General features: G+C 40.8%; 1 protein-coding gene across 1 annotated transcript; it reads left to right on the top strand.

Moving 5' to 3' along the window:
* The first annotated feature begins 9830 nt into the window (after window positions 1-9830).
* Window positions 9831-12029, top strand: LOC145443314 (centrin-3-like). The gene has a single exon (XM_080321293.1). The coding sequence runs from the start codon at window positions 9909-9911 to the stop codon at window positions 10410-10412; it is 504 nt and encodes a 167-aa protein (XP_080177419.1). The 5' UTR covers window positions 9831-9908; the 3' UTR covers window positions 10413-12029.
* Window positions 12030-15121: the final 3092 nt, after the last annotated feature.

Here is a 15121-nt window from a genome sequence, read left to right as displayed (position 1 = left end):
AAAGGGCTAATAGAGACCAATGACGATGATGAGAGCACGAGCTGTCGCTTTCGCACTTGAGCTTTCGCACTTTTGCAAAAGCTGTCGGGATTGTATCGCTTACTTCCCAATGTATCAAACGTACCTCACGTATCGACGGCAAACGCAACTCGGTGATATAAAAATATCGCGTATCGATTACCACGCGTCAAGCAAGCCTACTTCTATCAAATTCGTCTATGATATATGGGATCATTTAACGCTACGGTGTGAACTTGATTCATAGAAAACTACTAAGTAGATAATGAGTACGCATCAGAGATGGTCAAGGTGCAGTCATCGTCGGCCGGTGTTCAAGTAAAGTAGAAGAGATGTCATAAATAGCTACTCAAGTAGGCCTACACGTAGAAGCAGCTATTTCAAGGCAAGTATAAAACTTGGTAGGCCTATTCTAGGCCTAAGACTTCGATTATTCTTTGAAATTAGAAGCCGGTCTGGGCATACACCATGTAAAGAAAAGGCATGCACCCTGAATGAAAAATCATCATCATCAATACTAACCATTCTTCAGGATTAGCGGACCACGACCTAACATCGACCTCGCCCTCCGTCACATGCCACCTCATTTTGTCACTTGCGTCTTATATTCTCTGCATTACTTTTAATTCAATGTGCATGCCTCTTATTTACTTCGCCTATAGGCTAAGGTGGGTGTCTGATCTTAATGGCTATTCCAAGTTGTTTCGACACCTTCCTATCTTTTCATTGTATCGCAGTCTTGTGATGTTTTGAAACGATGAAAATATTAATAAACCTGATTGATTGATTGATCATTGGTTTATTAGCAATTTTATCAGTTAAATACACCACAAAAAATGCGATACAATGAATAGACAGGAAGACGTCGAAGCGACTTGGAGTATATAGTCTATATATGCAATCAGCAGACACCCACCTTGGCCTAGGCGATGTGAATAGGAGGCATGCTCACTGATTGAAAGTAAAGAAGACAGTATAGAAAAAGAAAGCGACAAGAATACGGCGGCATGTCATTGGAAGCGAGATGGATAGGTCAGTCGTGGCCCGGTAATCTTGAAGATGGACTGTATTTATTTAGTAGTAATTGCTTGTACTTCGACTTGAATGTGGACAATGGACATGCTCGTCGACTGTCGGATGGCCGGCGGGATGCTGTTCCACACATCAGGTCCGGCATATTTTATAGAGCGATGATCTATTCGGTCGATCATATGATATTTGGACGACGTGGACGCGCGTGTACTTGTGCGCTTTTGATTCCGAGGTAAAGAAGTCATTAAAATATTCGGGGCAACGACCGCAGTGGAACTGATACATAAACTTGGCGGTTTCTAGTTTCCGCAAATAATCGAAGATAGCATAAAACAACATGCCACTAAAAAATCAATCATTTATTGAAATTTTTATCCGATAAAAACAGCACAAGATTGTGCTTTATGGAAAGGATAGGTTGTCGCAACGTCTTGAAGTTGTGAAATCAGGCATGGGCCAAGGCCACGCAACCCAGCTAGCACGCCCACTTGCTATCCAGGTGGAATTTAAGTGGTTAGGTGGGATGGATGATCGGAATGGGTTAGTAACATGTAACCCACATCGAAACCAAGCGGGATTTCCATCCATAAAGATACGGGGTTATACCATACCAATCCCAGGTAGATTGCAATAAGTCTCTTCTAATTGTACCTATCAATTTGAACTCGGGGGAGTTTTACTTGTTGAGTTTTTGATATCAAATCTTCTTAAAACATGAGAAATCCACTTATGGAGGAGCTCAGATTTCCCATATATCACCGACACAGGAACCAACCTTATTTTCCATCAATGTTATTTGGTTTATTTCATCGAATAATAAAGGTGGTTCCATATGTAGTAAAGTTTTCTAGCTATTATGCTATCCCTGCTGGTTGCTCGAACCTCGAACATTAAAACCCCTACCATGCTTTACTTCGTCAACGTGATTTAAACTATTTAAAATTGACCGTTTGTCACACTGAAGTGAACTTAAATTTCCGTTGCCAGAGTACTCAATTCCTCACAGCGTGCGGTATAATTTTCTTGCGTAGATCCCATTACCTTTATCCCTTATCTGTATCGATTATTTTTAACTCAGGATTAATTTTACTCGTAAAATTTCTGTGATCAAATAATTGGAACTTGTTATTTTCGTCAATCAAGAATGGTCGACTTTTTATACGGCTCCCACATGTGACCGAGTAGTTTTCCGAAATAGATGCTTCTATTATATTTTCCTACAGCAAGGTTTGTTCAACTATATAGTAAAGTCATATTATAATCGGTTTCCGATTTATTCATTTGCGATGCTGGTCGCTGGGACATTTCCAAATTGAATTCCACCACCATATGAATTGAATTCGGGTACTGGTGACGATAAGCGCCTAAGAATCGGGCGGCCTCGGTTCGACTCCCGTTGGAGGTTTGTCCGGGCTCCTCTTCTTGCGACTTGAGACCCGAGAATGACTCGACGAAAGAATGCACTCACAAGTTATGGAAATCGCTAGCAAGGGCCGTGGCCTCGAAAATTATCAACATCGAGAGTAACTGTGACGGCGGGCACTCTAAGCCGAGGTAGATGTCAGTCTAAAAGACGGCAACATGGGGCCAAAAATGTACGGTTCCCGATTGGTTTCACCAGCTGGTTACCACAATTCATCTCACCTAAATACCTTGTGGTACCCAAGTAGGCGTGCTACCTGGGAAAGAGAAGGTATAAACATTGAATCAGTCTCAGATTATATATATTTTCATCATTTCAAAACATCACATTAAACCTCGACCTGACGTTCAACTTCAAGTTTATTCATCAAATTTCATCACTTCACAAGACTGCAATACAATGAATGATAGGAAGATGCCGAAACGACTAGGGGTAGTCTTAAGATCAGACACCCTGGGCCTAGGCGATGCAAAGATGAGGCATGCACACTGAATGAAAGTAAAAGAAGTTAATATAAAGTGGGAAGTGACGGAAGGCGAGATCGACTAGTATTCATTTAGCAGAAATTGCTTGAATGCTTGTATTTCGACTTGAATGTGGACATGCTCGACGACTGCATGTCGGATAGCCGGCGAGATAACTGTTCCACACTTCAGGTCCGGCATATTTGATGGAGCGATGATTTTTTTGTCATCCATATGATAGTTTGACGACGTGGACGCGCGTGTGTCGTAGCCTACATATGCACTTTTGATACCGAGGTAAAGAATTCATTGAAGTTTTCGGGGCAGTGGTCGCAGTGAAACTGATACATAAACTTTGCAATTTCTAGTTTCCACATATCTTTTATGATTAAGACACCGAATTTTTTTAGCAGTGATTTGTTGGACACACATCCTGGTCCCTTTGGGGCCCTGGCTATAATACGGAGGACCTGATGTTGTAGTTTTTGTAGCGGCGTCAGTGCCGTTTTACTGGCAGACCCCCTACTGATGATGCCATATTGTACCTTCAGTATAGGAAAAATGATCTAAAGAGTATCAGAAGGACCCAGACTGGCATATCGATCTCGCCTTCCGTCACATGACATATCTCATTTCGTCGCTTGTCTTTTTATATTTTCTTCTTTTACTTTTTATTCAGTGTGCATGCCTCCTCTTTACCTCGCCTGGAACAGGTGCTGGGTGTCTGATTTCAAAGACAACTCCAAGTCGTTTCGACACCTTCCTATCGTTTCATTGTATCGGAGTCTTGTGGTGCTTTGAATTGATGGAAATTCTTACTGAACTTAACTGAACTACGTCGGGAAGGCGTCGAAACGACTTTTGAAGTAATTATTGAAATCACCCCCGCTTCCTATGGGCCTAATGAATGAATCAATGAATCAATCAATTCATTGATTGAAGCTGGGCTTAGACGATGTAAATAAAGATGCATATTGCATATGCACATTGGATAGAAGGAAATGGACGATAACATAAATCGAATAGCGATGGAAATCAATGGCCCTTTGACAGAAGGCGAGGTCGATATGTTTGATCAGGGACGGGCAACGTACCGCCCACGGGCCGCATCCGGCCTGCAGAGAGTTTCTACCCTGAAAGTGAAATTATATTCTGAAAGTTTTGACAAAATTCATGCGCCACAGAATGAATCAAAGTTTGCCAACCTAAGAAAGATACTACAACCTAAGACACGATACTATATTTGATCTGTTCGGGTGTAGGCCTATTTTCGACCATTAACAACGAAACAAGGCTGCGTTCCAATATATGAGTGATGTTCACGTGTTTCGTACAGTCTTTCCTATGGATTTCTAGTCTACATGCGACATGCAGTCAGAGTTCGAATACCTTGTTGAGAAATTTGACCGACCACAGATGTCTGATAGACCAGGGCTCTTCAACCGGGTGTATATCGTACACCCTGCGGTGTACCATAATTTTTAAAGGGTGTAGGTAGGCCTACCACTCGGATGGGGTGTACAGTACCAGACCCGCATCACAATGGACCGATGACTAGCTATCACAATGAATAGGCCTATTAGGCGAGTAAATCCTTCAGGACATGATGACGGGATGTACAATATTGTAGGCTACAATGTTCATATCAACTGCATGCAGTTTCTTTATTACATTCCTTTTGTGATGTCATAAGCAGATTTTTTTCATGGTATGAACACAAGCAAATCGCACGGCTCGGTGAAATTGGTGTACGTCACATTTTCCATTTGGCTAAAGGCAATTTGACGGTAATTTTCGACCGGCTTGCCGAGCGCGAAATTTCATAAAACGGGTATAAATAGAAAGCTACCGCGGTATTCATTGCGGAAATATAAATTTTGTGCTGCTCGTTGTCCTGGAACCCCCCAAAATCAGCCTCGAAGGTTGCACTGTGACGGAGTTTGGCATTGTGACGCAACTATGACGTCTGAGAAGCTCAGGAATGGGAATGCTCGATCGGTTGCGCAACAATGGCCAATATGCTTGAGGATTGAGCTGCTGCTCGCCAGGAACAGGAGGGTGTCTGAATTCAAAGATAACTTTAAGTCGTTTCGACACCTTCCTATCTTTTCATTGTATCACAGTCTTGTGGTGTTTTGAATTGATGGAAATTCTTAATAAACCTAATTGAACTGAACTGAACTGCGACGGGAAGGCGTCGAAACGACTCGGAGTATTCATTGAAATCACGCCCGCTACCTATTGGCCTAATGAATGAATCAATGAATTCATTGATGGACGCTATTTATAATGGTTCTCGAGGAAACCACAGCGCTGGATGAGACATTTTGAATCGATACTTGGTGCGACAAGCTTATATATAGCGCAGTATACAAAATCGCAGGGGCGTAGTCTGAGGGTCTCGGCCTCGGGGTCTAGTTTGGGAACCACCGTATTATATGGCTGTCCGGTAACCTCGAGTCTGATTTGTACATAGCATTGCCTATACGTTGCTGCCTTGCTCATCCTTATTTTGATTAGGCCAGGGATGACCTACCTGCGGACGTACGGCCATAATTATACGGCCGTCTAGCGTCTACACCTATATAAATTTTAGCATGTGTTGGCGGCCGGCAATTTCAATTTACGAATTGGTTCCCAAATCTTTGAGAGATTTTAATTCAAGCAAAATTTTCTTCATGCTTGACGCGATTCAGGGTGATTTTTCGTGTTTATCATAATAGTGCCCTTGTAATATGTGCCCCACCGTACAAATGCGAACCATAGAGGGAAATGATGCGCCGCATAAAAATAAACAAGTCGGTATTGTGAGTGCTTCACGAATGAAGTTTTTTCTGGTACATCTTGGCGATTCCAAAATATTTTGACTATACCGTCAATCGTAACGGCAATGTTCCTTTTAATTTTTGACGGGTCTGTGCACACTCGCCAACTCACTGCGCAGACTCTTGGAAAACAGTGCGTAACGACTAAAAAAGGTCATTAATTCGGATCTTCTGTGCGCAACTTAGATTTTCTATGCGCAGAGACCGTGAAAGCACTGCGCATTTGCGCACATGCGCAGCTTAGAGGGAACATTAGTGACGGGGATCCACGAATGACAACATGCGACAAAGTGATTAATAAAAACTGGAAGATGCATATCGTTGATTTTGTGCCAAGACACCCCTCCATCAGCTTTACCGGTTAATACCAACGGTAATATACCAAACTACCAACATATCGAATCGCCACCATTGCTAAGATAAACCTGTCATGTCCGCGATATCATGACGACTTCAAGTCGCAAATTAACGTTCTAACCAATTGTACCATGTTATATTTCAAGTTTATTACGAAAACTGCTAAAATATCACATGAAAGAGAGATTATATATATATAGCTACTCACGAGCGAACATTTCAACGAAATACCAAAACCAGCATATAAACAATCCGTACGTATGACTAAAGAGTTTCATTGGTAGGCCTATATATTATATATTATGTGCAAAATATTTTATGTTCCTATGTTGCGTAGCGATATGTGTTAAAGTATCGTCGTCTTCTATTCAAACTAAAGCATCATTGAGAATTAAGTGCTGTACGCTTGGTATTCGACCTCACAGACAAAATCGAATCTTAAACAAAATGAAAATCATATCGTTCTCCTACCATTGATATGTATAAATATTACAAATGACCGAGGCCTCATAAAATTTGTTGCGTCGTACGCCATTTATAAAAGCATAAAAATAGGTGATGTAACTTACCGCAAACGATTACAAGTATTAAAAGATACAAATAATATACACATTGGCTGGATACAGGCTAGAAGCTGCGATTATGCTTCAGGGAATAATACCATAGCTAGACCTTCAACAGGTTTGTGGGTTCATAAACTGTTAGATTCAGTTTGCGTATTTGTCGTACAGATGGTCCATGACGCCTCTCCACTGTAATGCGGCCGTGTATAGGAATAATGTGTATGAACACCCCCGGATAAGGCTTTACAGAATTATTGGTTTGTTTTTGTGGTCAGGAGTGTACGAGTTTTGTGTAAACGTTAATAGGGTGTACGGCTGTACGTGTGCACCTATCACTACGGAAAAGGTTGAAGAGCACTCTGATAAACTTCAACAGGTATACTGTTAATAAATGTATTACTGTTTTTGGTGTCTCTATGCTTCAAACTTAGAGTATTAGATCTATTCCTTGTATAGGTGGATAAATACGCCAATAATGTATCTATTCTGTAATCCGGCCCGCCGACCGGAGAAGTTACCCGCCCTGTGTTAGATTGTAGTCCGGTTATAGGGCTTACAGCAATGCACCCTCTAATGGGTGGAGCGCACACGCACGTGTGGAGAGCGCATAGAAAATCCACCAGTGGTTAGAAAAATTTATCAGACGAAGCGACACCATCTTTTCTATAGAAAATGTATTAAAATGCGAAACTCGAGTCCGTCGCAACGATCGTCAGAGTTTCGCAAAATTCGGTGGAATCGGGAGTCGGGTCAAAGTGACATTACCGGAAAATTGCGGGGAAATCGGGAGTCCAGCCATTGATATAGATACTCTTGTAAAAGGGACCGCGCAGTAAGTTGGGGCATGAGACCGCGCAGACTCGCAGTGATATATATTATATATGCGTATCATTGACAGGACTGAAACAGCACTTCGTCAGTCCCCCACCAAAAAAAAACGTCGGTCTTGGGCCTCCCAGATCCCCCCCCCCCATCAGCCTGTACATTTTGCTCACTAGGCCTACTTGTCAGCGACATATTTTGTACTCTTACCAGTGAGTGATAAGGTTGTGTCGCCTAAACGCGCGAACCGCGAAAGAATTTCTGTAATTCATAATTGAATCGGTCAATATGACCAGGAATTGCATAAATTAGCTTACTATCATTTTTTTATCCTCTCTCTGCTCACGTAATCTCAGTCACCCATATAGAGCTGAGTGACGTGTAGTGGAAAATAGGGCGTGCAAATATTAAATAAAGATATTCCAGCGGACCCTTTGGTATATTGACTTCGTTACATGTATTATTTCGCAACCTACTGTCATGCTATGTCAAAAGATATCGAAATCGCCTAAAAGTACCAGACTGAAAGACGCATACGCGATTTCAAATTAGTATTTCTTCACCGGCAAATAATTTTTCTCTGCGGAGTGGCATCTTATAGGGTTCAGATTGCTAGGACAAGAACATTCGATGCCAGCTATTTAGGGGCCTATGGATAATTAAACATATGTATAGGTATATGCATCGAAGTTTTCGGTCAGCAGAACCGCAGGCTTTTTCGGCCAAGATTTTCGCGCTGCCGATAGTTCTGTCACACTTCTCAGAGTCGCATATATGTTACATGGTATAAAACTTCATATTTCTTGGTGCGTCGTAGCGCGGTAACGGCCGACGCCGAAATGCACATTTCTATAAATCATTCGTCTTTTTTTGATGGATGGGAGGGTACCCAGTTATCAATATATTTGGAAAAATCCAAACGTACCCATCACGAAAATTTTTTGAAGAAGTTGCATCAATTTTCAAACAAAATACTCTTTAATTTATTCTAATTCACGAAATAATTTTAGGCCCGCTTCGAGCTCGCCCCCTCAATTGGGGTGTTTGGGGTGCGGCAGTTACGGTCCTGATCATTATAAGTACACATCAGGTTGTCAGAGTAGTCGTCGGTAGGCCTATACTCAAGTTTATTGAAGAATCCTTGACAGTAAACTTCAATGCACAATGTCTACACCATGGGCAATTGATGCTCACATTGTTCAGCCTCAAGTAGCTTTTTTTCGGATCCGGATTTTTACATTGCAGTCGGAAACTGACAGATTCGTTCCATTTTCGAATGTTAACACGGAATGAAAACAGCCGATTTTATGCAGCTCCGTTTTGCATCGCTGAGGCTGAATTCGCGGCAGCGACTGCAGGATTTCTGGCAATCAAAAAGTTATAATCCAGAGTGCAGAATCCACGGAATCTGGTCTTGATCGAAAGCTATTGTCGCACTCATTCTGAAAACATAAATTAAAATATAGTCAATACCATTCCATGTTTACATTCGAGAGTTCCATTTTATCGAACGAGATCGGATCCGGGTCCGGAAAAAACATGATCCGTACATCTGTAATCGGAAGGCGACGTCATCATCACTCCCTGATACCGTATATTAGTCATTCTAAAATTTATCACCTAACCACATGAGATCAAAGCGTCAAATCAGCTGATTAACAGACATCAGCAAATTCCGTCATCGTAAAATGAATGAACGACTTCTTGGAGGTACTATGGCGGATTGGTGTACTACCCATACCCTCTCGACGCCGGATCATCAATTACAATCATTGTTGATGATTGTGCGCGACCCTGTCTGGATTCTGATTATTTAAAGAAGACTTCGTTCGATGTCCTTTATATCTGACAATCGACTGACGTGTACCGTCAACGCCTTACCTTACCTTATCCGATTTTTTGTCCTTAGTCCGTTGAATGTGTACTGTTGTGCGGTAAAGTGCAGGCCAACGTGTTCGCCGACTCTCGAGGGAACGCGACGTAGTCTTTTGACTTAGACTATAGATAACTAACCTCCGTAGGTTAGTCATCTATACTTAGACAGCGCGCCATATTACATAACTTCAATATACAATTGAATAGTATTTTAAAATTGAAATGAACCCGAACATTTTCGGCTGACACTCGTCAGGGGTACTGGTCAGCAACTAGTAGAGGATTCAAAAGAAACATCGTATATCAAAAATCGATTACCCCTGACGAGTGTCGGCCGAAAATATTCGAGCTCATTTCAAAATGAATGTATGAGCCATAAAAATCATTCGGATTGTTATGTTTCCATTCGACCGTGACTCGATATCAAAACGGCGGTTGAGAAATATTTACTCCATATGCGTATCTCAAATATAATATTAAACCAAATTATTTCCGATTTAGTTATACCTTAGAATTCAGTAGGACAACAATGAGTCTATCATTGCGTGGAGATTTCGGATTGGAAAAGTCGAAACGGAAGAAGAGACGTGAGATTTCGGAAGAGCAAAAGCAAGAAATTAAAGAAGCTTTCGAACTCTTCGACACTGACAAGGATAAATACATCGATTACCACGAGCTGAAAGTCGCGATGAGAGCTTTAGGATTCGAAGTAAAGAAAGCAGATGTTTTGAAGATTTTGCGCGAAAACGATAGAGAAGAAACAGGGAAGATCAGCTTTGACGATTACAACGATGTCATGACCGACATGATTCTTCAACGTGATCCTCAAGAAGAACTGGCGAAAGCTTTCAAATTATTTGATGACGACGATAGCGGGAAGATATCCTTGCGGAATCTGAGGAGAGTTGCGAGGGAACTAGGGGAGAACGTGACGGACGATGAGCTACGAGCGATGATCGATGAATTTGACACCGATGGGGATGGCGAGATCAATCTCGAAGATTTTATATCAATCATGACCGGAGACACCTGAATCTATTCTTAGGCGCAACAAAGTCTCAAATGCTTATCTGTTACAACATTCATCTGAAACAAAGTCACTGCTTCTAAAATTCCAAGTCGCTTTTTGACACCTGCTCCTAGCTTTGTTAGGTCTAGTCTAGATACTTTGTTAACGATGACGATATGACGATCACTAATCAGGGCTCCCCAGGTACATGTCATTCCCATTACTCCCAACCTTTATCCCACTATACCTTAGCCAAGTTGATTCTAGTTGTCTAATTACGGAGAAATGTTGATAATCTAACTTGTGAAACGTTTCTATGTTCTAATTTTAATCCTAATCTGATTTCTGATTTTCCTGAGAATGCTGTAGGAGATCTATATAGTGCAAAACCAGGCAAGCTTGCTGTACACACATTTGTCGTTCTCATGCTTTTGAGAAGGAGCTCTGGTTTAGTATAAAGTGAACTTGATTCAATTTCAATGTGTTCACACATTCAGTAATGCTAAGTCTAATGAAGTCTGGAAGAAAATTTGTAGCTCCAATTCTAGTAATAATCTAATTAGAAAATAAACTGTAGATCTAATTCTAATTATAGTCTAATTTTGAAAAACGGTACCACACCCAGACTGGCCAGACTGAAAACAGTTTCTTTTTTCGTAGAATAATCTGTGGTTAAGCAGATAGTTGCTAGTGACGTTGCCACCAATTCTACTCTGGTGTAGCTCTAGTTCTAATTCTAATATAATTTGGAAAAGCTCAAAATTTTCCAACTCTCCAATCCCCCAGGTCCCAGCCCTAGTTTTACGTTACCCCAATCTTAGGTCCTGTGGAGCTCTGATTCTTGATCTTCATGACTTTGTGGATAAGCAAGTAAACTAGACCACCATTGTCATGCACACACTCAACACTTATCTTACGGTGTGTTGGTGTAAAGTTACATAATGCTGCTTGTTACTTTGAATGGTTCATCACATTGGTTTATATAAGCAGTATCGTCTAAACTACCCTTAGAAATTACAAATGTTGGTTTCGTGAATCATATTTTGTGGCTGTTCAAAGCATATTTTGTGTCGTGAATGTATTTGTTATGTCTTGCCGATGGAGTTATAATAGTACCTGTGCACTGCACAACTGCTATACTGGTTTGTTGTCGATGGGTTACGCAATACACATTGCACATGGACCTTGTTATTTCCAAGAGTGAATCATTTTCTGTTGCTTGGTGGTAACCTATTGACATTGCACGATGTTTTTTCTATCATTAGTTTTCATTGTTTGATCTCGAAAAATAACTTTTGTCACAACCGTTATCCCTGACTGAATTGTTAATTTGAATTGTTGTCTGAATTTGGATAGCCTATGCTCTATAACACTTTCACGCTGCTTGAATATCTAACATTTTCTCTATTCATTCTACAAATGCCTTACATTTCGAGTAAGGTACAGTACGAAGATTTTGCACTCCTAGTGACTGTAATTCTTGCCTCATTGCAAGAAGCAGCATCCAACAATGTGATTGTGATATATTGAAGTTCAAGCAGAATGTACATTGTACAAGCTGTTTATACGGCAGTCCGACATAAATCTGTAGTGTTGTGACATTTGTTTGCTCAGTTAATATAAGTATGATCTTGAAAATTATGGTGAGTTGGTGCTATGGAACGCTATTAATGTGGCAACATCAGGTTACTTCAGATATGCGCATCCCAGGCAGGGCCGTAGTTGCCTGACCCCAATTTTTTGATAAATTGACATACACTATTTTTGGTTAGATTTGTTCAACTTTGCCATTTTTCTTTGAGTATAGCACTATTTAGTATCACCGAATTTCATGATTTATATATGAGTATCCCCAGTGGCGTAGCAGCCGGGGTGGCAGGCTCCAAGGGGGCGGCAAAATGAGGCTGCACAGTGCACAGCTTCCACAGCCGGTTAAAGCAGCGTAAGTGGTAGTCCCATAGCTGGCGACCAGAGAGCTAATATTTAATCAAACTGGTCTCAATCGAAAGCTAGTGTCGCAGTGATGCCGGAAACAAATTAAAATGTGAGCATGGCAATGAAACCCTTCTGAAATAGCCGTCAAGGCCAATTGTTCCGAACTATTGGAGCGCTGCAACATAACGACCAATTGACCATGGTAATGGAAATTGTATCGAGCGATTATTCGGAACAACGCCGATTTTCAGACTTCGATAGCTATTTCGGGGTGGTTCCGTAGCCATGACCAGCTTTTAAATTGTATTTCCGATATCCGGGCAACAATAGCTGTCGATTAAGATCACTATTATTAAATTGCAGTTAGCGATGGAGATAGCGTAGTGGTGAAGATACGCGCCTACCGCCCATTCAGATCAGTTATTAATGTACTTATGGTTACTAAGTTATCTTGAATCAAGTGAATCGTTGGTTGTGAAATAAAATTTTCGAATCCCTCCATTGCATAAATTAGTATTTTTTCTGAATTTCCAGTTGGAATCGGATTGGACATGGACTTGAATAAGAAAAAGTTATGGATTAGGATTTGGATTTCAAGGTTCGGATTTGGATTGGATTAGGACATAGAAATTTCAAATCCGCTCATCTCTGCTACTTAGGGGGAAACGAAAGCCATGGGCGGCATCACATGCTGCTACGCCACTGGGTACACCCTTCCGAAAATAATTATATAAAATGAAGAATAAGGCCAAATTTAGAGATCGTCATTTGGAATTATGAGAGAACAGAATGTTCCTAATAGTAGGGTTCCCATATTTTGGAATCGGGAAAGGAGGACACTTTTTAAAAATCATAAAAGGTCGTCATTTTGACTCAACTCCCGAATTACCAATTTTTTATGCTAATTTCAAGGTGTCGATTTAAAAAAGGTCATCACTTTCACTCGATTCCCGAATGATCTGCTCGAAGGTTCGTATTTACTTATTTCACGTCATTTATGCTGATTTTCAGTTGTCGCTGTACATTAACCTAGCTGTAAAAGCATTAACGGAGAACGAATTGCCAAAAAGGAGGACATTTGAGCGTTCGGTTCGGTTTATTAGCAATTTTTATCAGTTCAATACACAATCAGTTAGTCAATATATATGTGTCGAAACGACTTGGAGTATGTCCTCAGAGGACATTTTCAATTTCCTCACAAAGGAGGACAGGTCTTGGTAACTAATGTCCATTATCGGTGCCCGGTGGTGTCCATTCTCGGTAATCTCCATTCTCGATAGAACCGTCGGAAGGAAGATATACGCAGCGAATTCTACAAGAAAATTTCTGGAGTCAGATACACAAGTTTAACAGTAAGAAATAGTTCTAATAAATATTCCTTCAAGTTAGCATATGTTGAGTATGTTCATAGGCCACATTAACCACCAGAGAGCGGAATTGTGATTTCTATTCATCGTCAGTAGCAAGTCGCTGACACTGACACCCAATTCCGAGTATGCGAAAAATAGCATATGTTGAGTTACCAGTCATATTTTGGAATCATTTGACTGGTGCGGCCCGCGAGTGATCTGAATATTTGAATCCGGCCCGCGTCGTCAGTTGAGTTTCACAACTCTGAGCTACATGCAACATTCTGTTATTATCTGCCAAAATAGAGCATCGAATACGAAGAGATGATATCGTACAACACACTATAACCATCTACACATCCGTGAGAATATAAACGCATAAACTATATTCGTTTGATTTAAATTATACAAGACGGTTGGCAAAGGTGAGCGCTGTGCAATGTAAGAGATAGCCGTCTGATAAACAGCAATACGTTGTTATTAGAATAATCTACTACTACTATGACATCGAAAGCTGTGATCATAGTGTCCTATAAGGTGTGGACACAAGCAAATCTCACGGCTCAGTGAAATTTGTCTACGTCACACTTTCAATTTGGCCAGAGGCAGTTTTACGGTAATTTTGATCAACTTGCCGAGCGCGAAGATTGATGACATTGGTATCAATCGAATGCTTTCGCAGTACTGATTGCGAAAATATATATTTTATTTTGCTCATGGTCCTGTAACCCCCCAAAACCAACCTCGGATTTTTGCATTGTGAATTGTGATCGACTTCGGCATTGTGATGCAACAATGCTATATGACTCTTTCTTCTTAGCTTCATTGCAGAAGCATTACTATTGGACGACGAAATTTTGGATTTAATAAATAAAAATCATGATTAAATTTAGGGGGGTAAATCTTGGGCACTGTAAAAATAGTATATCCGGTGGGTAATTCTATAATCAATATTTTGAGAATCTCCTGCCGTACATACTATTTTTTTTTTCAAATCCAAAATTTTATAGTCAAATAACTTCGTTTCTATGAGTTTTATGATTAACGAGACGGTCACAAAAATTAGGTAGGCAAGTGGACCAGTCGTGTGCGCTAGGTGAGACGGTGATCGGCGAATTATTACCAATCACCGTGTACCGGCGTGGCAAGGAAGTAAGGCAGGAGGAGCAAAATAATTTACAGCATTTCCTGATAGCAACGATCCGCGCTGGCGTGATCAATAATGATATCTTAACGACCAAATATAAAAGCTTTTTGAGAGGAAGACAGTTTAATGTTTATGGACGTGGCCTGCTGGATGAAAATTTGTGAGAGTAGATATAAGATTTGAGGCCCCTCAACTGATGTAGGCTACTATAGCCCTCAGTAATGTCAATGGTTTGGGGAGGTGTTATTGACTGCGATACGTTATTAGAACGAATAGTCCATCATTGACTGTCCGTGTGAAAA

The sequence above is a fragment of the Botryllus schlosseri genome, chromosome 7 (genome assembly GCF_051294905.1).
Source record: "Botryllus schlosseri isolate E-star chromosome 7, Bs_hap1, whole genome shotgun sequence".
Taxonomy (NCBI): domain Eukaryota; kingdom Metazoa; phylum Chordata; class Ascidiacea; order Stolidobranchia; family Styelidae; genus Botryllus; species Botryllus schlosseri.
The sequence above is the reverse complement of the archived record's forward strand: the minus strand, read 5'-3'. Positions and strand labels throughout refer to the sequence as shown.

Coding starts and splice junctions, on each gene's coding strand:
- LOC145443314 (XM_080321293.1), top strand. CDS start 9,909: ATGAGTCTATCATTGCGTGGAGATTTCGGATTGGAAAAGTCGAAACGG.